Source organism: Rana temporaria, chromosome 5 (assembly GCF_905171775.1).
Source record: "Rana temporaria chromosome 5, aRanTem1.1, whole genome shotgun sequence".
NCBI classification, from domain to species: Eukaryota; Metazoa; Chordata; class Amphibia; order Anura; family Ranidae; genus Rana; species Rana temporaria.
In genome coordinates, this window is record NC_053493.1 from 111,693,590 (window position 1) to 111,719,836 (window position 26,247).

The 26,247-nt window shown below is 41.1% G+C and overlaps 1 protein-coding gene across 2 annotated transcripts in view; it reads left to right on the forward strand.

The window, feature by feature from the left end:
* RARB (retinoic acid receptor beta) overlaps positions 1 to 26,247 on the forward strand; it is a 696,217-nt gene that overhangs the window by 387,827 nt on the left and 282,143 nt on the right. Inside the window, exon 1 of one of the 2 annotated variants that reach the window (XM_040353006.1) lies at positions 10,933 to 11,804. The exons of the other annotated variant lie outside the window; for it this stretch is intronic. Within the exon in view, the coding sequence (XP_040208940.1) occupies positions 11,642 to 11,804 (163 nt within the window). The 5' untranslated portion in view covers positions 10,933 to 11,641. Of the gene's footprint in view, positions 1 to 10,932; positions 11,805 to 26,247 lie in introns of those variants that run through there. 2 annotated transcript variants of the gene reach the window in all.

Sequence of the window (26,247 nt, forward strand, 5' to 3'; positions counted from 1 at the left end):
GGAGGACGTCCATGGACGTCCTCCCAGAGTTAAGCAACCGCCTTGTAGACGTATTTCTTCTATAGGGCGGTGGTTAACTGGTTAAGGCTCCATGCACACTAGTGTTTTTTAAGCTCCTAGAAACTGTTATAGAAGCTAGATAGTGTTTTCCTATGTGTCCATGCACACTACTTTAGGCTATTAGCATTTTTTGAGCTTTCAGAATCTAGACGCAGAATAAAATATTTTTTGTAGAGTTTCTTCAAACGTTTTTCCAGCAGAAAAAAATGCTTAATGCTCCAAAATGCTCATAATGGCTTCTAAATGCTACTAACAGATTTTTATTTAGCTTTTTTTCTTTATGTACTGCAAAAATGCAAAAAAAAATGCAAATGTTCCTAAAAGCTTCTAAATGTTACTAGAAGCTGGCATAAAAATGCTATTATCAGCATTTTTCATCCAGCATTTTTTCTGAGCTTATGAAAAACACTAGTGTGCCCTTATGGCCCATACACACGGCCGGAATTTCCAACGGGAAAACTGCGATGAAAGCTTTTGGCCAGGAATCCCGGCCGTGTATATGCTCCCTCACAGTTTTTCCAACGGGAAAACTGCCTCTCTTTTTTCCCGTCGGGATTCCCAACTGACTTTTTCCCGTTGAAAATCCTGAGCGTGTGTACGGGGCATAAGGCTGCTTATTAGAAGGGTGGAGGTAAAGACAAGCAATAACTTGCAGATATAAAATCCTCTCTCATGTGCTGCAGGACAATATAAACACAGTAGGAAGTTATAGGCCTGTGATGTCATATAGGGGCATTTTCCAAATTTTGTGAGTAAGGCAATCATTGTGAAAGATCCATAGCTGTTGGCTTGTCCACCCGTTAACACCAGAACATGGTGGTGGAAACGCGCGTTCCATGTCTGTTTTCTCCACCGCATTCAAAACGCACTGCAGTTGTTAGGTTAACAACACCACAAATGTAGTGCGTTTGCCTGCACCAGATCACATGATACATGCGATACAGTTGCAGTGTGTTTTTTAATGAGAAGTATGGACAAAGCTTTTTGGTTCTGCACTTCTGTTACCTGTTTTCCCCCAACAGCAGGCAGGTGCCATTCAGCGGTTCAGGCTCTGGAAAGATCACGATCATATGGTTGGAATCCACCCAGATACATGGACCGGCACCTGGCTCAGCCTCATAGCGATCCACTGAGAGTCTGAGCCAGCCCCTCCTGCCTCCTCTATAGTTCCGGTGAGCACTGGAGGGGAGAGCTGCTGACTGACAGTCACGGATCTCTGCTAAGAGAGGAGGGGTCGCACTGAGCGATCAGTGGTGTTTAAACGCTCAGTTCTCAATACAGAGCCGGTGGGGGACAGATGCAGCATCAGCTTAATGCTGCATCCACCTAGGTGATTATAACCATTTTTTTGTTTTGTTTTTAAATCCTGAACTTTTCTGCATGCACTACTTTTGGTGTGGTCCAGTGTGATTTGAGCCATGAACCCAATGAATGGGCTCAAATCACAGCGCACTGCACCACATGAGAATTGCACAGGAATGCGCAGCGTGTTCCTGTGTGATTCCTGGTGTGGATCGGCCCTCGGGCAAGAATTTTTGAGTGAGGCTGGTCATAGATGGATCACTCCTCCAGCCACACAATTAGGGTTGCCACCTGTCTTCGATTCACTCGGACACTTCGGGTTTGGAATGATGTGTCCGGGTCTTAGATTGCCTGAAACCCGGACACATTGCTGACTGGACTATGGCTCCCCAACAGGGTTGCTGGCTGCAGTTGTCTAAGCTGAGAGCGTCTGTTACACTTTCTTTCACACTTCCCAAAGCCAGCACTAAACCCCCCCCCCCCCAAACACAACACATACGGGAGAGGAGAGAGAGCTTGATCTGCACCTCTTACTTCCGCTCCTACACCTCTGTGTCTGTCCACACTCCAATCCCCGGGGCCTCAGAAAGGGAATGTGGGGGCGGGAAATTTGAAGTCCAGTAGCCTCAGATACATTTGGATGAGAGGTGCTGACTGCCAAGGGGTGAGTGAGCTCACCATCCATCCCTCTCTCTGACTGAAGTCCCCCCCACCTTCTCGCTCCTGCCTCTGAGTGAGTACACTAAGGTAAATCAGGTTTCTCAGAGCACCTCTTACATCAGAGTTCCCCTTTACACCAGAGGCCACCGTGTTCCCCCTTACATCAGAGTCCTCTCCGTACATCAGAGTTCTCAGTGTTCCCCCTTAAATCAGAGCGGATAGAGGAATCTTCCCCATTGAGACATTGGTTTTTTTTTTATTTACGAATGGCAAATCTACTTTCACTACAAGTACACTTTCATGTGCAGTCGCTGTAGATCCGAGGGGGACACGCAAGGAATATAAAAAACGGCATTTTAGCTTGCACATGATTGAATGATAAAATCAGCAGAGCTTCCCCTCATTTCAGATCTATTCCTCAGATTTACAGCGACTGCACTTCCAAGTGCACTTTCAGTGCAATTTCAAGTGGACTTTGCACTTGTAGTGCAAAGTGGATTTGCCATTTGTAAATAACCCCCATTGTGTTCTGACAGCTGGGACTCTCTGGCTTGCTTGGCCGCTGATTGAGAGGAATTTTACAACAAACCCATTTGACAGAAGTCAGTCGTTAGATTGACTTTTCCTGAGCGGGAGTGGCCACACATGGATTAAAATGTGGTCAGTCCCTGTTGGACAGGCTGAGTTTCGATCCATCTATGACCAGCTTTTGGATGACTCATGCAAGGAAGAAGATGTAATTCTTGGGAAGATATCTGCTCATCTATGGCCACAGTCAGATGACACACAACAATACATAGAAATAATGGCCCGGATTCACAAAGCACTTGCACCGACGTATCTCCAGATATGCCGCGTAAGTGCAAATATGCGCCGTCGTATCTATGCGCCAGGCCCACAAACTAAGGTACGCCTAAAAACAGGCTTCATTCCACCAACGTAAATTGCCTACGCCGGCGTAGAGTGGGCGCATATTTACGCTGGACACATTTGGCGCTCCCATTGATTTTCTATTCAAATATGCAAATGAGGGAGATACGGCGATTCACGAACGTACGTGCGCCCGACGCAGTGCGCGTAAAGTTCTACGTCCGGCGTAAAGTTATGCCCCATAAAGGAGGTGTAACTCAGCAGCATCCATGCAAAGGGCTGCACCAGGGAACACAAGCCGACGTATTTTACGTTGGACGTGAATATGACTAGGCGTAGGTTACGTTCACGCCGTAGGCAGTGATCCAACGAATCTTAGGGAGTAGTTCCGACGTGATTCTGAGCATGCGCACTGGGATGTGTCCACGGGACGGCGCATGCGCCGTTCGTTATACGTATCTGTCTGGCGCTCGGCCCATCATTTGCATGGGGTAACGCCTTGCTGGTAAGAAAGCGCAGGGGGCTAATGCTCCTTTGCAGCAGTCTGTGATTCCCTGTGTCCCAAGGGTTGCAGGTTCGATCCCGGCGGGGTCCACTTAGCCTTTCATCCTTCCGAGTTCGGTAAAATGAGTACCATTGAGTTGGGTAATAATGACAACCATTATCAGCGCTTAGACACAGCGGCAACGCTGTAATTGCCGATATATAATTGTAAACATTATTATTATTATTATTTGCATGGCTCACGCCCACTTCCACCTACGCCGACTTACGCCTAGGAAACCCAGCGCAGTTTTGGCAGCACTGGCTTTGTGAATTCAGTGCTTGCCTCTCTGCGCTGCATCGGCGTAGCGTACAGGAGATACGCTACGGCGGCATAAATGTGCGCCGCTGTCTGTGAATCCAGGCCAAAATGTCTGGATGTATAGAGTCACTCAAAAATAAAACAGGTTACAGATGTAGGAAACAGCAATGTTAATCGTAGACACAACAGTAATAATTATTGCACAGTGCCGGGTGCATCGGCAGTAAAGGTGGTAATAATGAGCAGTGCTTAGGGTTGCAAGAAGCCACAAAGACAGAAGTCAGTTTACAAGTTAAGTGTTAGAAAACGGCCCTTTGAAGTGGCAGGCTTTATTTTGAAGAATACATCTATTCCATGCTGTAGTAGTGAGAAAGAAAATATGGCTTTCATCGATGCCACAACAGTGGCCTCTTGTCCTGAAGGGGACTGTGGAGGGAGGGGGGGGGAGGGGTGATTAGGGATACACACAACAAGGCTCACCCCCATAGGCAAAATGTGCTGTGATATTAACACCAACGCTTGCTGCTGGCTTGCCCTTGATTGTTTGCCTTCTTATTGTTCTAATAAAGAAAAAGCAGTGCGCTCTGATTAAATTTGGCATATGTGACTTCTCACCCCTGCCTTCCCCTTTATCATGGATTAATGGTTATCTGCTAACATCGTACCACACTGGACATGAATGCTGCTTTGTGAAATCAAAGGACTATAGCTTGAGACAAATAGAAAAGATGCATCATTCCTGAGCATTAAATGACTAAAAATGACAGTGATCTGTAAACTCCAAATAATACATCTTAAAAAAAGGGGGAGGGGGTGTAGAGAAATTTGCAAGAGGTACTTAGCTTGGCACATAATAAAACACGACAGATTGGTAACACTAGGCAGAACAATGCAATTTTAAGCTGGTGCCAGATGTGTTTCTTTGTCACCAAATAAACTGTTGATAGATTTCACATATATGTTAGTAGTGGGGCGCCCAAAATGTTCAGTACGAAGGCCACATTGTATACTTTACAAATATTTGTGGCTCAAAAAACAGTAATTTTCAAGTCTTGCCACAGATTCTCAATTGGATTTAGGTCTGGACTTTGACTGGACCAGTCTAACACATGAATATGCTTTGATCTAAACCATTTGATTGTAGCTCTGGCTGTATGTTCAGGGTCATTGTCCTGCTGGAAGATGAACTTCCTCCCCAGTCTCAAGTCTTTTGCAGAATCTAACAGGTTTTCTTCTAAGATTGCCTTATATTTGGCTCCATCCATCTTCCCATTAACTCTGACCAGCTTCCCTGTCCCTGCTGAAGAAAAGCATCCCCACAACATGATGCTGCCACCACCATGTTTCACGGTGGGGAGGGTGTGTTCAGGGTGATGTGCAGTGTTAGTTTTCTGCCACACATAGCGTTTTGCTTTTATGTCAGAAAGTACAATTTTAGTCCCATCTGCCCAGAGCACTTTCTTCCACATGTTTGCTGTGTCCCTCACATGGCTTCTCACAAACTGCAAACTGGACTTTTTAATGGCTTTCTATCAACAATGGCTTTCTTCTTGCTATTCTTCCATAAATGCCAGATTTGTTAAAGCGGTTGTATACCCGCGATAATTTTTTTTTCACCTGAAAGGCAAAAGCCATAATGAGCTAGTATGCACCGCATATTAGCTCATTATGAAATACTTACCTCGGAACGAGGTGAAGAGAACTTACCTGGTACACGCCGAGTGAGATCATCTTGACTCGGCGTGTCTTCCGGGTATCGCCGCTCCAGCGATGTGATTGGCTGGAGCGGCGATGTCGTCACTCCCGCTCGTGCGTGCGGAAGACTTCAAACCGGCAAGGTCCGGCGGCTGGCGGCTCTTTAGCCGAGGATCCCCGCTGCGCATGCGCCACTGCAATCAGCACCGCATTGCGGGGGGATATCTCCTAAACCGTACAGGTTTAGGAGATATTCTTTATACCTACAGGTAAGCCTTATTATAGGCTTACCTGTAGGTAAAAGTTACAAAACCACCTATACAACCACTTTAAGTGCACGACTAATAGTTGTCCTGTGGACAGATTCTCCCATCTGAGCTGTGGAAGAGAGCAGCAAGATCAGCCAGTTTTTTTTTTTTGCAGAAAACTGAAAACAGATCTCAACCAATGTACCCGTTGGTTGAATGGAAACAAATAAATTATGTATGGAAGGCTTAAAGGGGTGGTTCCCCTAAAAATAAACTTTTAACATTGCATTTCCCACATTAATGACAATTAGAATCGGCTGGTTTTATTAAAAAAAAACATCCGTAAGTACCTTTTGCTATAGGCGTTCTCACCGCCACTTCCGAACGCCGAAAAAAGCCGAACGTCGGTGCGGCTCTATACGGCGCATGCGCACCGACGTTCGGCTTCTTTCGGCATCTTGTGACGCGATGTATGCGTTGGTCGGATGCCTGTCCATCAATTAGGAACGCCCATCCCCACCATCGTACCCGGAAGTGGCGGTGAGAACGCCTATAGCAAACGGTACTTACGGACGTTTTTTTTAAATAAAACCAGCCGATTCTAATTGTCATTAATGTGGGAAATGCAATGTTAAAAGTTTATTTTTAGGGGAACCACCCCTTTAAGACTTCCCTAATAGACAAGAATGGAGGTTTGTAAGGCATCCACACAGCATTCTCCCCCATGTCTGATGCCAGGGCTTCCAGCTCATTCCTTTAACTAGCACATATGAGTTATTCAGGTTCTGTGGCTCATAAAGTTCAGGTAAGGCACTTATTGTTGGCAGTCCTGTCTGCTTCAAATTCTTTGGTGTGATTCAAAATATAAAGGCGATAAATGGGCAATTGACACCTAAAGGAGAAGTCCAGCCTTAGCTTTTTAGGCTTGGTTTCTCCTAAGGGTCACAGGAGTGCAATTCATTTTTTACTCCTGTGACCCGTTTTCAGCGGTCTGAAGTCCGCTCTCCGCTGACGTCACTGAAATCAGTCGAGGCAGTGCGTTATCCGACTTCAGAAGTCTGGATCCGCCATCTGCCTTGACTGATGGCAGTCTCAGCTGAGATGGCCGCTCTCCGCCCCTCCACAGCTCAGTGCTCCAGTGAGTGTGGAGGAATAGAGCAGGAGAGCTGCTGACTGACAGTCAGCAGCTCTCCTCCTGGGGAGTATTGAGAACCGAGCCGTCGGCGATGTTCAGTGCCTCTGTTTTCAGTGCAGAGACGCTGCCTCATCGATCTGACGCTGCATCCACCTAGATAAGTATGAATCTAAAAAAAACACAGGGGTAGATCCACAAAGAAAGTACGTAATTTCAAAATTCCTGCGTCGTATCTTTGTTTTGAATCCTCAAAACAAGATACAACGGCATCTGGGTTAGATCCGACAGGCGTACGTCTTCGTACGCCTTCGGATCTTAGATGCAATTTTTCGACGTCCGCTAGGTGGCGTTCCCGTCGTAATCCGCGTCGAGTATGCAAATTAGCTATTTCCGACGATCCACGAACGTACGAGCGGCCATCGCATTTTTTTACGTCGTTTCCGTTCGGCTTTTTCCGGCGTATAGTTAAAGCTGCTATCTGGTGGCGTACTCAATGCTAAGTATGGCCTTCGTTCCCGTAATTTTGAAAATTTTATGTTGTTTGCGTAAGTCGTCCGTGAATGGGGCTGGACGCCATTTACGTTCACGTCGAAAACAATGACGTCCTTGCGACCTTATTTGGAGCAATGCACCCTGGGAGTTTTGATGAGCGATGCATGCACAGTTTGTTCGGCGCGGGGATGCGCTTCATTTAAATGAAACACGCCCCCTATCTGCCCAATTTGAATTCCGCGCCCTTACCCCGCGAGAGATACACTACGCCGCCGTAACTTACGGCACAAATTCTTTCAGGATTCAAAGAAAAGAAAAGTAAGTTACAGCGGCGTAGCATATCTCACATACGCTGCGCCCACGCAGATGTATGTGGATCTGCCCCACATACTTCTCTTTTAAAGCTGATGACCAGGGGAAACAGTAATCCTCCCTTGCGATGAGGCTGCTACTGTACGGCAAGGTTTAAATTCTTGTTCATGTTTAGGGCGCTTACCAGATCCCTCAATTCCCCAGACATTCCCCAGACAGGTGTGTGGGACCGACACCCGCAGCAACTACTCCCCTATTCTCCAGCATGTCATAGCCTTTCATTCGATATTAGGATGCAGAGGGATGCCATATTGAGAGCAGAAGATCAGGATAGTAAATGTGCTTTTTTCCAGTACCCTAGACATAAATGAGCGTTTAATCCTTGAAGTGCGATGGAAGTCCCACTGCAAGGAAGGGTTATTGTTTTAACCTTGGAGATAGGCGTTAAATCCCTTAATGCCTATCTATGGAGTGTTTCCAGAGGCTGGAAGCGCTCATTAGCGCCCCCTACAATAATTCTACACATAAAGACCATACCTAGTCATTGCCTTGTATTCCCGGGATCAGACTGTCTATGGGAATCTTGGTAATAGATCTACGCAGTTATAATTAACTAGATCTTTCTGTACGACTGTTGCCAATCATTCCTTTTTGTACAATCTCTGAATAGTGTTTCTAATGGTTGAAAATGCTCATTAGCGCCCCCTACAAATGTTAAACACAGAAGGATCATACCTGTAATTGTCTTCCTGTGATCAGAATGTCTATGGGAATCCTGAAACTGTAACTACACATTGGCTTCTCAGTACAGAAAGGAATCATACAGAAATGACCCAGTAAATTTGAAAATCTCTATTTACAATAGTGTTCCCAAAGGCTGAAAGTACTCATTAGCGCCCCCTACAAAAGTCCTACACAGCAGGATGACACCTAGTCATTGCCCTAGTCTTCCTGAGATCGGTCTTTGGGAATTCTGCCTAGCTACACGTGGGTCTCTGTTTGTAAAGATTTTAACCCCTTACAAAATTTCTACACAGAAGGCTCACTCCTAGTCATTGTCTTGGTCTTCCTGTGATCAGAATGTCTATGGGAATCCTGAGACTGTAACTACACATGGGATTATCTGTACAAAAAAGGAATTATACTGAAATGATCTAGTAAATTAGACAATCTTTATTAACAATAGTGTTTCCAGAGACTGGAAGCACTCATTAGCGCCCCCTACAATGATTTTACATATCAGGATCATACCTTATCATTGCCCTCGTATTCCTGGGATCAGACTGTCTATGGGAATTTTGAGACTGAAGCTACATATTGGGATTCTCTGTACAAAAAATAATAATTGGCAACAGTCTACAGAAATTATTGTTAATTAGAAAATCTCTGAATAGTATTTCTAGTGGTTGGAAGCACTCATTAGTGCCCCCTACACAGAAGAATTGCACCTAATCAGTGTCTTGGTCTTCTTGTGATCAGATTGTCTATGGCAATCCTGAGACTGGAACCACACATGGGATTCTCTGTACAAAAAGGAATCATACAGAAATTATCTAGTAAATGAGACAATCTCTATTCACAACAGTGTTTCCAAAGGCTGGATGTACTCGGTAGCGTCCCCTACAAAAATCCTATACAGCAGGACGACACCTTGTCATTGCTCTAGTATTCCTGGGATCAGACAGTGTATGGAAATCTTGAGAATGGAGTTACACATGGGATTCTCTGTATAAAAAGGAATGGGTGGTGACACTCGTACAGAAATGATCTAGTAAATTAGAAAATCTCTATTTACAATAGTGTTTTCGAAGGCTAGAAGTACTCGTTAGCATCCCCTGCAAATATCCTACAAATCAGGATGACTCTTAGTATTCCTGGGATCGGATAGTGTATGGGAATCTTAGGACTGGAGTTACACATGGGAACCTTTGTATAAAAAGAAATGATTTGTGACAATCGTAAAGAAATTATCTAGTAAATGAGACAATCTCTATTCACAATAGTGTTTCCAAAGGCTGGAAGTACTCATTAGCGCCCCCTACAAAAATCCTATACAGCAGGACGACACCTTGTCATTGCTCTAGTATTCCTGGGATCAGACAGTGTATGGAAATCTTGAGAATGGAGTTACACATGGGATTATCTGTATAAAAAGGAATGGGTGGTGACAGTCGTATAAAAATCATCTAGTAGATTAGAAAATCTCTATTTACAATAGTGTTTCCAAAGGCTGGAAGTACTCATTAGCGCCCTCTACAAAAGTCCTACACAGCAGGACGACACCTAGTCATTGCCCTAGTATTCCTGGGATCAGACAGTGTATGGAAATCTTGAGACTGGAGTTATGGGATTCTCTGTATAAAAGGAATGGGTGGTGACAATCGTACAGGAATGATCTAGTAAATTAGAAAATCTCTATTTAAAATAGTGTTTCCGAAGGCTGGAAGTACTCATTAGCGCCCTCTACAAAAGTCCTATACAGCAGGATGACACCTAGTCATTGCCCTAGTATTCCTGGGATCAGACAGTGTAAGGAAATCTTGAGACTGGAGTTATGGGATTCTCTGTATAAAAGGAATGGGTGGTGACAATCGTACAGAAATGATCTAGTAAATTAGAAAATCTCTATTTACAATAGTGTTTCCGAAGGCTGGAAGTACTCGTTAGTGTCCCCTGCAAATATCCTACAAATCAGGATGACTCTATAGTATTCCTGGGATCGGACAGTGTACGGGAATCTTAGTACTGGAGTTACACATGGGAATCTCTGTATAAAAAAAAAATGATTGGTGACAATCGTACAGAAACGATCCAGTAAATTAGACAATCTCTATTTACAATAGTGTTTCCAAAAGGCTGAAAGTACTCGGTAGCGCCCCCTACAAAAGTCCTACACACCAGGACGACACCTAGTCATCGCCCTAGTTTTCCGGGCATCAGTCTACGGGAATTCTGCCTAGCTACACGTGGGATTCTGTTTGCAAAGATTTTAACCCCTTATATAAAAAAAAAAAAAATACCTTGATTGAAATCAATCTACTGCAAATTAATCAAAAGTCAACCAAGAGTTACATCTCTTATTCCATAACAAGTAGCTAAAATCTCAAAGGTAAAATTGGCAAAATTAAAATTCCCAATGTTTCTACAATCCCTCTATTAGAGGAGCAGCTCGGAAAAAAAATCAAATCCAGGGCAAATGCATTTTTTTTTTGTTTTGTTTTTTAGCTCAGAGCGCACAATTAAAGCAGAATAAACCTCTTGACAGGTCAGGATTGACACATCAAGCCAGCGCGCACGTTTTCCTGTTATCTTCCTGTTTCAAGTAGCGCATTTACTGTCAGAATGTGGAGCCGAGGACAACACATGATAAAGCTGAGCATTTGCCGAGCAGCCTGCTTCTCTCTCCGCCTGTCTGTTTCTGCAGGGCTGCTGGTAGTCTTTAAGCTGTGTGAGAATCCTGGGAGTTGGTGATGTCAGACCGGTTTGGGTCATTTGAAGGTTAGCAGCCTGGGAAGGGTTCATGGAGAGTTCACTCGCATATATTAGGCAATCCAATCTTTCATTTTGTGTGACACAAGTAGTAGGAAGTGAGCTGTTCAAAAGCAGAAGGATCTATTCGCTTTGGAAGGGGGGGACGCCGAGTGCTAGATGGAATAAATGTTGTTATTTTTGAAGACTTTCAGCTCACTTACACCCAGAGAGCGGGTACGGGCGTACGATCTGCTCCAGCAGCCTGCAAGCACCTTCAGGAATTTCGAGAGGTTTTAGCCTGCAGCTGACAGCTTGGATTTCTTCATCTCCTCTCTCCCCCCCCCTCTTCTTCTGCTTAGCTGGAATGGCTGGGAAGCTTGGAAAATAGTAAATGATCATTTGGATCAATTACAGGCTTTTAGCTGTGTTGTCTGTCATAATTCATGATTCTGGTCTGGGAAATAGACCAACAGCCTACGTGCCAAAAAAAAGGGGCAGAGTTTGATGGAGTTGGGTGTACTTTTCGATGCCATTTTCCTGTGCACCTAAAGGAAAAGCACTTTTCCAGGCATCTCGTATAGGGGGGAAATCATGTTTGACTGTATGGATGTTCTAGCAGTGAGCCCTGGGCAAATGCTGGATTTCTACACTGCGAGCCCATCTTCTTGCATGCTACAGGAAAAAGCTCTCAAAGCATGCTTCAGCGGATTGGGACAGACAGAATGGCAGCACCAACACCGGCACAGTGCTCAATGTAGGTCCACTTACCAGCCTGTCTGCTTTTATTTTCTTCCCCTTCGCTACTTCTCGCTGCATGCCGTTAAAAATGAACTCCACTCCAAAAATGACAGCTAATAAAAGGCACTCCTATTTGTTTTATTTATCTCAAGTGCAGCTGACAAGTGCAATTAATAATTAACTGTAAATGATCGTGTACTTTTACTACGTGCGTTTTACCTGATCACGCACAGGTTGTATTTTGCGCACTAGACTATATATATATAAAAAAAGTCAAATTGATATTTACCTGTAAATATTGATTTACGTTTACTAGCTGTCATTTCTTAAGCAGTGCTTCAAACGCCAGTATGATTTACGCCCCTTTTATAGTTCACTTATTTTGGCTTATACCACATAAAATCCAAAACTCATATTTATTTATAAAGTGTATTTTACCTTTACTGCCTCTTTATTGCATTTTATCCAATAGCACAACACAAGTGTGTTCTGTTCTTATTGGACCAGTTTTAGGTAGTTGTAGTCGTAGATGAGAGGATACTTGTGTATCCTCATTTATTTCATTGGAACTTATTTCATTTTACCTAAGGTCGTTTTTTTTAGTAGTTGTAGTCGTAGATGAGAGGATACTTGTGTATCCTCATTTATCCCATTGGAACTTATTTCATTTTACCTAAGGTCGTTTTTTTTAGTAGTTGTAGTCGTAGATGAGAGGATACTTGTTTATCCTCATTTATTCCATTGGAACTTATTTCATTTTACCTAAGGTCTTTTTTTAGTAGTTGTAGTCGTAGATGAGAGGATACTTGTTTATCCTCATTTATTCCATTGGAACTTATTTCATTTTACCTAAGGTCTTTTTTTAGTAGTTGTAGTCGTAGATGAGAGGATACTTGTTTATCCTCATTTATTCCATTGGAACTTATTTCATTTTACCTAAGGTATTTTTTTAGTAGTTGTAGTCGTAGATGTTCCTCATTTATTCCATTGGAACTTATTTCATTTTACCTAAGGTCGTTTTGTTTTTTAGTAGTTGTAGTCGTAGATGAGAGGATACTTGTGTATCCTCATTTATTTCATTGGAACTTATTTCATTGTACCTAAGGTCGTTTTTTTTTAGTAGTTGTAGTCGTAGATGAGAGGATACTTGTGTATCATTATTTATTCCATTGGAACTTATTTCATTTTACCTAAGGTCCTTTTTAGTAGTTGTAGTCACAGATGAGAGGATACTTGTGTATCCTTATGTATTTCATTGTAATTTCTTTAATTTTACCTAAGGTTGTTTTTTGAACGCAATAATAACAGTTGGGATAGAAAGTGTTTGTGTATCCTCATTTATTTAATTTAAATTTCTTTAATTTTACCTAGGGTCTTTTTTTTTTTTACGGAAAAATAACAGTTGGAATAAAAAGTGTTTTTTTCGTAGGCGTCAACTAAAGAAAATGTTTTTGTTGTGCTTGTATATTTAACTGCTTGATGGGAGCAGTAGGATAACAAATGTACTATATTCGCCTTTATCGCTGTTGGCTGCTTGCAAAGCCATAATTCTTAAGCTTGACCTTAGCACCTTTAAATTTGCTTTGCCCTGACTTTCAAAGTTTCAGCATTGCTAAATAACCCTGGCTGCTGGAGACTTCAGTGTTCAGCCATCAATTACAGGCATGCCCCAAGATACAGTCAGTGGTTTTTCCATCTATAGTAGGAGGGTTTTGTGAAGGAGGAGAAGGAGCTTTCTTGCATGTGGTCTGCAAAAGTGCCGTTATCTGATCTTGACATGGTGCTGGGGAGCACACACATTGTAAACAGTAGTAAGGCTTTAGCACCCAGGCTTCAAGTTTTTGAGAAATGACCAAAGGCACTAGAACTTCACAAGCCATTCACTGCTCCAAAAAAAAAAAAAAGGAGCCTGCAGGATGCTGCTTTGCTCTGACACTGATTTAGATGAATTGCCAGGCTGTTTATCACAGTGGTTTTAGCACAGTGTTCAACACCTCGGCTGTGGATTGCTCCTTCAATTATGTTGTTACCTTTTTTTCCGCTTTATGAGCACCCTGTGCTCTGTACGACTAAATGAAATTTAGCTCCTTCCATCTAAATGCGTGATCATAAAACAAAATTTCTGGATCTGAGTGGCCACCATTGCATATTTCTCCTGCTTGCAATTAACTATGACAACATGGTTTCTACATGTCACCAATCCTTTTTTCTTTGATTAAAAAAAGAAAAATCTGTAATGTGTGTTAGTCTTTGCCAAAGATAACAGAGAAGCATGAGCTGTCATTTCTTAGGAAGTCTTAAAAAATAGCCCTCTTTCATATAATATGTATTAAATTTGAAAGGTTTCTTCTGCTGGCCACTTAAAGGACACGTAATGTTTTTTTTTTTTCCTTTTTTTTTTTACTCTGTTATGTGTGTTAGTCTTTGCCAATGATATCAGAGAAGCATGAGCTGTCATTTCTTAGGAAGTCTTTAAAAAATAGCCCTGATTCTTCTCTTCCGTATAATATGTATTGAATTCGAAAGATTTTGACTGCTGGTCACTTAAAGGACGGACACTCATCCTCTAAATGTTTTTGTTTTATTCCTTTTTTTTTTATTTGTTATGTATGTTAGTCTTTGCCAATGATAACAGAGAAGCATGAGCTGTCATTTCTTAGGAAGTCTTAAAAAAATAGCCCTGGTTCTTCTCTTCCATATAATACGTATTCAATTCAAAAAGGTTTTGACTGCTGGTCACCTAAAGGACACTCTAAATGTTTTTGTTTTATGCTTTTTTTTTTTTTATCTAAGAGGAAGTATGGCCTTTGGGGCGTTAATCAGGGTAAACATGAATTGTGTCTATATAAACAGTGAAAGTGTTCGGCATATCAGTTGTCCACATGACATCAGGAAGCTAAATGATAGCCTACGATATTGTTCCTATTCAGGCTTTTTGTAAAGTTGCCTTTTAGAAGCTATGGAATGTCTGCGAAGCCTCTTGCCCTCTGATTATGTTATCAAACTACCTATTTTTAATGTGTGATTGCATTTCAATGTGTGTGCTGCCTCCTCCTCCACACCACTCCCTTGGTGTTTTATAAATCCGGCCTCTACATAAATTATTTTCTAGTGCCTTCGTGAAAGAGAGTATATAAACAGATTTTTTTTTTTCAGCGCAATTTGGCTTGTGCAAGTGTTTTGGACCAGATCCAAACACTAAATCCATGGCAAAAGAAAAAAAGACACTTAAAATACAGTTTTAATGGGATTAACCCACTCATATCTTGCATTTTTTTTACAGGTACAGGGCCATTTACCAATTTAAGGCAGACCCCTTATATATGATCTTCAGTTGTAAAATGAATATTAACACATTGCTATTTAATCCAATTTCCAGTTATTAGATTGTTTCTTAATGTTAGGAGAAATGTATCATTTGAGTGGACGATGGTTAACGATAACGATATCTCGCACATATCTGGAATGTTAACAAATGGAAAGCATTGTGGGAAAATTAAAATCTGTTGTGTTCACTGTTATTTTAGGTATACCCGCTGTAAAGTCATTGGCTTTGTGGCCTCTTATTTATAAAACATTTCAATAGTTATCCATGTATAGTGTATTTTTACTGTTTTTGGTATTGCTTACTGTTGCCAGTATCTAGGCTTATTAATAGAATAAAAATTGTGTAGTGTATCAAATAACTTTCCCTTGTTTTACTGCTGTGAATTGTATACAGATTTTTATTATTAATCTATTGCTGCATGTGCCTTACATGCCCGGTGTAAACATCAGCGTTACATTTTTAAAGAATAGACACTTCAAATAAAAATCTATTTAGACTTTATTTATTTTCTTAGAATGGTTTTCTAATTTTCCAGGGAGAGTTATGGCTGATGCTTCAGTTGTATAGATAAAACATAGGAACCTATGCCTTTTGGATTACTACAGTGAAATATTGACATATTTATTTTATAGTTCAGAGTCTTCAAAAGTTATGGGGAATGCAAAATGCACAGCTCTTGTTGGAGCATGGTGGAATGTAAAGTAAACTTTTACTATGGATGCTGGGCTTTTAGGAGGTGTTTTTACACTCACCCTGTTATCCTTTATATTTTTTTTTTACTATGCCGGGAAGCAGAGATTTATACCTGTAGTTATTTTTTGTTGCGGAAAATAATGGTTGGAAATTTTTAGCTCACTAATGCTTCTGCTGTGGTAGCTATCGATCATACTATTACTTGGACAGCAACATCTTTTTTTTATGGTATCATTTTTTTTTGTGTCCTAAACTTTGGACAGATGAGTATTAAAATATGTGTAGGACTTTACTGTTTTTTTATTCTTTTTTATAATGTAGTGTTACGTGTATTATTATTCTCGTATTAATATCATCATCAGTAATCTGTTATCTATAGATCCTTTCGCTTGTAAAAACACAAACAGACACCATCTTAAATTTGCTTTCTCCACCCACTGTATTGATTTTGATAACGGGTGAAAATTATGGGATACTTTCAAGACCTTGTATGAACTGTGATATCATATATACAAAATTTAGGATTAACATGTACTGTACTTACAGGGAAAACTGTTTTATGTTTAAGAATGTTGGTATAAGCGAGGGCATTTTACATATTAGATATATATTCCTTTTTTAGTAGCCAGAGTATGTTGTAAACAAAAAGCCCTGGCTTGACATACTTCAAAGAGTTGTTAGTCATGCCCAGAGATACATGAGAATATATGATGCTCATATTTTATATATATTTTAAGCCAGTTATTGATCTTGAAATCTACATCCCTAATGCGATAATTAACCATTACGTCAAGAAAGCCAGCATAAAACTGCTTAAGGCATGCAAATCTTGTAGGGGGTGTATGCTGCATATAGATCGCAATAAAAAAATAATGTAGTATAACCACATCTTTGAACCGGTATGTATTTTCTCTTTTTCATCTCCAAGTCCCAACAGTGGTACTAAAGAAATAAAATAAAATTGCTAAAATAAAACTACACATATGCAGAAGGGTATACATTTTTGCATACCTACCATGTTTAAACTTGGTGATACAGAAACTTAAAGCCATGCTTATGGAGATAAGAGTAGAGGCCAATGTCTAAGATGCCCTTTCCTTGCGATAGGGTATCTGTGCTGGTGGAGTCTAATAGAACCTTGAGGAATTTTGGGAAGAACACTATTTACCCAAGGAAAGTCCAATATTTTTTAAACATACCTGAAGAATAAATAGTAATTGAGACGTAGAATGTACGGTATTTGCGTAGTATATTATATAATATCTTTATTATGTTGAATGCCAATAAACCCTTAAAATAGTGCAAGTTAATGAGTTGGATGCCAACTACAAACATGCTGATATAAATGGAGTGTGTGTGTATATATATATATATATATATATATATATATATATATATATTATAGACTGTGTACCCGTTAAGAGCACTGTACAAAATGGGACGAAAGCTATATTTCATGTATAAAATGGTTATACTGTGTCGTTGAAAGTATATCCACATATCCAGGCTTTGACCCATTTCCATTCCTTTTACTTTGACTTATTTCAGGATCCTTTTACAAAAAGGAGTCCACTTTTCAGCTATGATGTATTTGTGACATTAGCTAAAAAAAACACAACATAGCATACACCCTTCTAACTTTTGAATGGCAATACACTTTCCAACAAGAGGCCTTTAGCTAACTGTATGTATGCTGTGGCGTAAATCTAGGTGCCACTGACCTAAGATGCATACGAGCATCGTTGTCGCCTTTTTTTCCTGTAGTGTCATTATTTGTGTATTGCATTTGACTTTTTGTAAGCGTTATACTATAAATGATCACATCTTCCTATTATGAGTGTTGCAAAGGGGAGAATGACTATGTAACATATAAAACTGAAAGAGTAAATTACAATTAAATCTGAGTGTTTTATTTCTGTGTTTTGTCTTTAAATTTGTTGGATTTGTAGTTAAAATGCCAAGGGGTGTGTTTTCATAATATACGCTACACAATTTTTCATTATTGTAAGTCTTATACAAGTGTGTAGTGAACCACCCATAGCTACAGCGTGCCAAAATTACATTCGGAGGAGTTTGTTATAAAGCCTTACTATGGCAAATGTTTTGATCCATACAGCGGTATGAAGTACTAGTATAATAATGCGTTGGTGTTTGCAAATGTGGCAAGGAAATAGCCGCTTCTACCTGAGATGAGCTGTTATATTAGCAAATCTAGAGGCTGTTACTTTTCCTTCATAATTGCTACATGAACTAACCTTCAGGATATATATGCCTTACAAGTGGTAAGGACTTACTAAATTTGCTTGTGCTGCATTTACTTCTGTCCCATTTAACATATTAGTCCTCCCTCTCAAGGATCTTTGGGTCCTGCATCAAAACAGCGCTTTACAGCAATCGCTTGTCAAATTAAACCATTAAAACTGCAAGCCGAATCACCTTTATTTTTTTTCATCAAAGTCTGCACTTGTGAAAAAACGCTTTTCTGTAGGCCATTCCAGGCTTCAAAAGACTAGAGCCTGGACTGCTACAAAGCTCCAGGCTATAATTAACTGAAATGGAAATGAATAAGAGTGAAAATTTTGATCCTGATGTTTTAATCTAGATCTGTATTTCCATGGGTTACAGAAGAGATTTCTTGAAGGGAAGCATAATTATTTAATTATTTGTCAGATCGTGATGGTTTTAATTGCAAGACGCGTGATTTCATTTGTGTTCTTGACCTTTTGCAGATTAAAGAAAATAGAAGTATGTGTTTAAGGTGGTCTTTTGTGGTTAGCAAAGTGAATACATGTAAACCACATGTATATGTTGATGTCATTCAAAAACAGCATTACACAATATGGGTAGAAAAAGTAGGCAGCTGCCTCTTATACACATTATAGGTAGAAAAAACAGGCAGCTGTCCCTCATATATATTATAAGTAGAAGGAGTAGGGAGCTGCCTCAAATGCATAGTATCAATGGAATAGCGGGCAGCAGGAGAAGACAGCCACCTCTCGTATTCTGTATGGGTAGAAGGAGAAGACAGCCACCTCTCATATGCTGTATGGGTAGAAGGAAAAGACAGCTACCTCTCGTATTCTGTATGGGTAGAAGGAGAAGACAGCCACCTCTCATATGCTGTATGGGTAGAAGGAGAAGACAGCCACCTCTCATATGCTGTATGGGTAGAAGGAAAAGACAGCCACCTCTCATATGCTGTATGGGTAGAAGAAGAAGACAGCCACCTCTCATATGCTGTATGGGTAGAAGGAGAATACAGCCACCTCTCATACGCAGTATGGGTAGAAGGAGAAGACGGCCACCTCTCATACGCAGTATGGGTAGAAGGAGAAGACCGCCACCTCTCATATTCTGTATGGGTAGAAGGAGAATACAGCCACCTCTCATACGCAGTATGGGTAGAAGGAGAAGATGGCCACCTCTCATACGCAGTATGGGTAGAAGAAGAAGACAGCCACCTCTCATACGCAGTATGGGTAGAAGGAGAAGATGGCCATCTCTCATATGCAATATGGGTAGAAGTAGACAGCCACCTCTCATACGCAGTATGCGTGAAAGGAGTAGGCAGACACTTCTCATACACAGTATGGGTATAAGGACTCCTATACGGCTTACTTGACCAATATGCAGTATGGGTGAAAGGAGTAGGCAGTCATCTCTCATACGAAGTATGGGTAGAAGAAGTAGACAGTATGGGTAGAAGGAGTAGACAGCCACCTCTCATAAGCAGTATGGGTAGAAGGAGAAAACAGCCTCCTCTTATACGCAGTATGGGTAGAAGGAAAAAAACAGTCACCTCTCTTACACAGTATGGGTAGAAGAAAAAGACAGTCACCTCTCATACACAGTATGGGTAGAAGGACTCCTAAATGGCTTACTTGACCAATATGGGTAGAAGGAGTAATGTTACATTCATACTGTGTATAAGAGGCAGCTATCATATACCGTAGAAGTGGAATAATACCAAGTCACCTCTCAAACATGTAATAGGTAGAATAAGTATTATCCTACCTATACTGTGTATGAAAGACAGTGGCTCTCTTATGCAACATTAGTGAAAAAAAGGGTAGTTGCCTCTCATACATACTACATAGGTAGAAAAAGTCGGCAGCCCCCTCTCAGACACAGTAGGGGTGAAATAGAAGACAACTGCCTCTCATACACAGTAGGGGTAGAAGGAATCTGTAGCTGCATCTCATACACGGTATGGGTAGAAGGAGTCTGCAGCCTCTTCTCATACACAGTATGGGTGGCCTCTCAAATGCAGTTTGGGTAGAAGAAGACTGCAGCTGCATCTCATACACAGTATGGGTAGTAAAAGTCAGCAGCCGTCTCTCATATACAGTATGAGTAGAAGGAGACTGCAGCCACCTCTCATACACAGTATGGATAGAATGTCTGCAGTGGCTCTCATATGCAAGATTAGTGAAAACAAAGTTGGCAGCCCCCTTTCAGACACAGGGGTGAAATAGCAGACAGCTGCCTCTCATACACAGTATGGGTAGACGCAATCTGTAACTGCATCTCATACACGGTATAGGAAGAAGGAATCTGCAGCTGCATGCCATGCATAGTATGGGTAGAAGGAGTCTGCAGCCACCTCTCATACACAATATGGGTAGAAGGCGTCTTCAGCGGCAGCTCAAACATAGTACGGGTAGAAGGAGTCTGTAGCCACCTCTGATACAGAATATGGGTAGAAGGTGACTGCAGCTGTATCTCATACACAGTATAGGAAGAAGGAATCTGCAGCTGCATGCCATGCATAGTATGGGTAGAAGGAGTCTGCAGCCACCTCTTATACACAGTATGGGTAGAAGGAGTCTGCAGCCACCTCTGATACAGAATATGGGTAGAAGGTGACTGCAGCTGTATCTCATACACAGTATAGGAAGAAGGAATCTGCAGCTGCATGCCATGCATAGTATGGGTAGAAGGAGTCTGCAGCCACCTCTTATACACAGTATGGGTAGAAGGAGTCTGCAGCCACCTCTGATACAGAATATGGGTAGAAGGTGACTGCAACTGTATCTCATACACAGTATAGGAAGAAGGAATCTGCAGCTGCATGCCATGCATAGTATGGGTAGAAGGAGTCTGCAGCCACCTCTTATACACAGTATGGGTAGAAGGAGTCTGCAGCCACCTCTGATACAGAATATGGGTAGAAGGTGACTGCAGCTGTATCTCATACACAGTATAGGAAGAAGGAATCTGCAGCTGCATGCCATGCATAGTATGGGTAGAAGGAGTCTGCAGCCACCTCTTATACACAGTATGGGTAGAAGGAGACAGCAGCCACCTCTCATATACAGTATGGATATAAGGAATCTGCAGCGGCATCTCAAACATAGTATAGGTGGATGGATCCTGCAGCCGCCTCTCATATGCAGTATGGGTAGAAGGAGTCTGCAGCTGCCTCCCATACACAGTATGGGTAGAAGGAATCTGCAGCTGCATCCCATGCATAGTATGGGTAGAAGGAGTCTGCAGCCACCTCTCATACACAAAATGGGGAAGAGGGAGTCTACAGCCACCTCTCCTACACAGTATGGGTAGAAGGAGTCTGCAGCCGCCTCTCCTACACAGTATCGGTAGAAGGAGTCTGCAGCCGCCTCTGATACAAAATATGGTAGGAGTCTGCAGCCGTCTCATACAAAGCATGGGTGGGAGTCTGCAGCCACCTCTCATACACTGTATGAGTAGAATAGTAGGCTGCTCCCTCTCATACACAGTGTAGGCAATTGTTTAAGAATCTTCCAGGCTTCATATAAAACTGTTGAAATTTACCGACATTTGGGGTACATTAGGTCTTTTTACACCTAAATTAGCAGTCACAAGCCTATGAATGGGTTGAGGCATATTCAGGAGGTTGATAGCAGCTTGTAATATTGGATCAGTGGTCAAGAAAATGAAAAAAAAAAAAAAACATATCTAAAGGGTCTCTCACTAAAATATATAACGCATTTGTGTATATCTCCTTTTATTGAAAAAAAAAAAAAAAAAAAAAAATATATATATATATATATATATATATATATATATATATATATATATATATATATAAATAAAATTAAAAACAATATTCTAGTGAACTATTCTGAGCAGTCCATATACGGTACCTCAATATGACTGATATAAGATATTTAGAATGTGCAAGGCTGGTATGCTTGATCAACCTCGGTGGGGTCTAAACAGTCCCCAAAAGGTGAAATCTAGCTTCACCAGCTAGTGCCAATCGGAATCATATATATATATATATATAATATGTATTCCTCGGTAATACTCATATAGCAACAAAATACATACTGACATACATGTATTGTATCTACTTATAAGCCATATGTCCCAAAACTCTGCTCAATAGCAGAAGGCCCTTTCAAGATCTAAGTTACTTTGTAGAAAATCATTGCATTAAATTGAATGGGTGGGATCATAAAAGTGGCTGTATGATGACCACTTCTGCCCATGTGTGTGATTCTCAGCACTTCTTTTGTATCCTATGCAGTTCAGAAGTTCAGCCAATGTGCCTAAACTCAAGATCAGTATTACAACTCTGACCAAAACTGTTAAAGATCAGTCCAGGTCAGGAGTCAAGTTGGTTCTTGGTCTTCAAAGGATCTATATACCCAGAAGAAAAAAGGTACATTGTATGAATTATGTAGAAGAACTAACAATGATCAAACTTTTTTTTACGGTCCGAAATTTGTAGAAAGGCCCCACAAACCATGTTCTAGGACGGCAACGTTTCTGCAGATGACATGATGCCCTTTATTTCATTCTATCATCACATTCTCTCCTCTGTATGCATGCAGGCATTAAACATAGAAAATATTCCTTTCAGGTAACAATGCCTTTATTGTGATATTGGATGTGTAAGTAAGTTTACGTGTCAGGCCTCGTACACACGGCCGAGTTTCTCTGCAAAAACTGGGTTTTTTTTTTGCCGAGGAAACCGGTCGTGTGTACACTTATCAACGAGGAAACCGCCGAGGATCTCGTCGGGCCAAAAAGAGAACATGTTCTCTATTTCCTTGACGGCAATGGGAAAATTTGGCTCGCCGAGATCCTCGGTGGCTTCACAAGGAACTCGACGAGCAAAACGATGTGTTTCGCCCATCGAGTTTCTCGGTCGTGTGTACGAGGCCTCAGTCTTTTACTTTGTGTTAGATATCATGCTAGGCAAAAGGAGATGTAACAAAATTACATTAGTAGTTTACTTTTATGGATTAATGGATGGAAGGTCACCTGTGTATTGGGAATTATATCCTGTGTCTCTACCCTCTTTTAATAGCTATGGTTTGCTAAACTCTTTAAACGTGTAGATGTAGATGCATTACCAGCATTGTTAAACCTAATGTATATGTTTATAGGTTTATGAAAAAAAAAATTATGTATTGGTCTTTTAGGCCTATGCCCACATTTGCAATATGCCACCCTTTTCTGTCCAACCGTTTCTGCTATTTACACAGCTCTATTAGCCCTCTCTGGCAAGGTAGGAGACCTGAGTTTTCTCTGCTGAGGTTAAATAACACCTACAGATCAGGCCTTTACATGATGGTCATGGTTTTTGGATCAGTATTTTGCCTAATGGAGACTTCAACTGGAGGAAAAGTAATGCATCAATATTTTCAGGAACATTCACAATTCAAAGATGTGTAGGGACAGCACTAATGCCAGGGGGATAACGCTTGACTCTATAAGAAATTATTGGCTGGCCAAACATTATACAATTTTCTTATTCAATTTTCTTTAGATTTTCTATTCAACTATGTAGTGCCAGGGCGTGCCTGATTGCATACGAATTGAAAGGGTTTAGGTTTGACCTCATATATTATATGGTTTTGATAAATCTAAAGGAAAATTGTACAAGAAAATTGTATGGCAAGTCTAAATACACACGGGCCGAATCTCAGCCGGTATTGGCCAGTTCAACAGAAAATGGGCGACATTCAGTCCGTGTTTATGGCAGCCTATCTAACAGAAGTCCGGTTTCTATTGAAGGGGCATGACTGAAAATGATCTGCCAATTGGCATCCACTCATCTCTCCAATGGCTGAGAGCACTGACTGACGTGTTATCTGGCAGGGGCTGTTCCCCAGTCAGAACACAATAGCTCAGAGGGGAGATTGCTGTATAGCGAGCTCCTCAGGTTTTTTTTATTCATCAAGGAGCATACTAGCATTCTAGCTGATTATGAAATACTTACCTTAGAACAAAGCTGTTGCAGCGGCACCCGCACACAACGCTGAGACAACTGACATTTTCCCCCGGAGTTTCTTCCAGCTTCGCAGGCTCCGATGCTGTGATTGGCTGAAGCCGTGGTGACATCACTTCCGCCGTTCGTGGCACCCGTGGCCGTTCCTTCAGAGCACATGTGCCAGTGATGTCACTGGCTGTATTTAATGTAAGTATCTCCTAAACGGTGCACATTTAGGAAACATTTTCACTACTGATAGGTAGGCCTTATTATAGGCTTACCCATAGGTAAATGTCAGCAGAGGAAGTTTACTTCCTTTTTAAGAAGCCAAAGAGTAATGCCAAGCATTATGCAATTATTTTTTTTCCTTTCTATGGACTATGCGCAGAGATATTATATTCTGACAGCGGGAAGTTTCCCAGCCATCAGAATATAATGATCAGTGCTTGTAGCTATAGCTGCCAGCAGTGATCAAACGAAAAACAGGCTGGTTGTACTGAAGTTGATCAATTGATTGACTTCAGTACAACCAGCCTGTCCATACACTGATCGAAATTCGGCCAGTTCCTGCTGAACCAGAAGTATTTCGATACATCTTTGGCCGGCTTTACTCAACTGACCAAACTCCACTTAGAATTGAGCCTTGTGTTTTCTGGACTTGCCATTTAAAGATGTTCATTATTCTATATAATAGTTAATAACATAATAAAATAAACTTTATTTATCAATTATGATTCCAATTTTTACTCCTACTATAATTTTCCTGTTCAGGATCATTTTGAATTTTACTCCGTTGCTCTGCAGACACATTGTACAAAACAACAATAATACGTTTTGTCCCGGTCACTGATTTCCCTAATGCATTACCCTTTACAGGTGACACTATAAATTCATGTTTAGAGGTATGACATCACTGCTCTCCAGACATAATGTAAACCACCAGAGCTCATTAAACATGAAGTCATAATGTACAGTATATTATTCATTGTGTGTTTCTCTAATAAATTTTATACTACGCTTAGAGGGCGCCGCTTTTTTTTCCCTTTACTTTGTTTCAGAAATTGCTTTTTCTTGGCAGCTGGCAGCCCTCTCAACAAGAGTATATAGTACATATACGCATTTTTATGCCTTACCGTTCCATGAACTTCCTATGGACTGAACTTATATCATTCCCCTTTTTTTAAGATAGCTACAACTGACTCTTCCCCCTCCCTGCCCCCCACATCCATCCCACAGCTATCTTACGATTTTTTTTTTTAATGCGTGTATTTTAATCTTTACATCCCATTTGGTGAGCGCTTGATTCCATTGTTTGTCTATTATTCATTGAATCAGTTCCACTTTCATTACAGATGGGATCTGCAGCTGAGAAAAAGTAAACTGCTTTGTAAAGTACTCTGTGTTCTGTGTCCTAATCAGACAACATGTTTATGTGTATTTCTTAATATACAGTGACAAATGCTAGTGGTGTAAAATGCTATTTTAATTATTTTGAAGAAGAAAAACTTCCCCTCCCATATTAGGCATCTTGAAAAAAAATTGTATTACCGTATTTTCCGGTGTATAAGACGACTGGGCGTATAAGACGACCCCCTAATTTTCCAGGAAAAATGTTGGTTTTGGGATATACTCGCCATATAAGACTACCCCCTTCCTACTAGTCTTTCTGGAAGCTGAGGGGGAGCCAGAACCGCTGACAGAAACAGGCTTTTTCAAATCTCACTGTGCCATTACATTACATTACATACTGAATAAATGGTGATAAGCGCTCCAGGTATGTGATGGAACACAATACAGTATATGAGCAAATGAATAAAACACAATCAAATAAAAGGGGGTGAGTGACCAAACTCAAAAATGTGCTGTGCGTGTCAAAGTGAACACTGGAATTAACTGAAAAGCAGTAGTGTAAGGACACCGTGAAACACTATGGGGGTGTCGCGTCCCCTGTGTATCAAGAGTCACTACAAAGTGCACATGTGCATATAAATAATGTAAAAGGATAAATGGTGATAATAGGTAATCCCTAGATAGATCTAAAATAGGCAGCAATATTGATGGTGATATGACAGTCTATTGGTGAGGATGGTGGAATGTTCACATATGACAATTCCTGTATGCAAGGCAGTGATATGGGGATCCTTATTGGTATTGTAGTTCCCTTACCATGAAGATGCTATATGTACGCATATAGGGATATCCCTCAGGGTTTCCAAACGCCTATTCCCTTGGGTC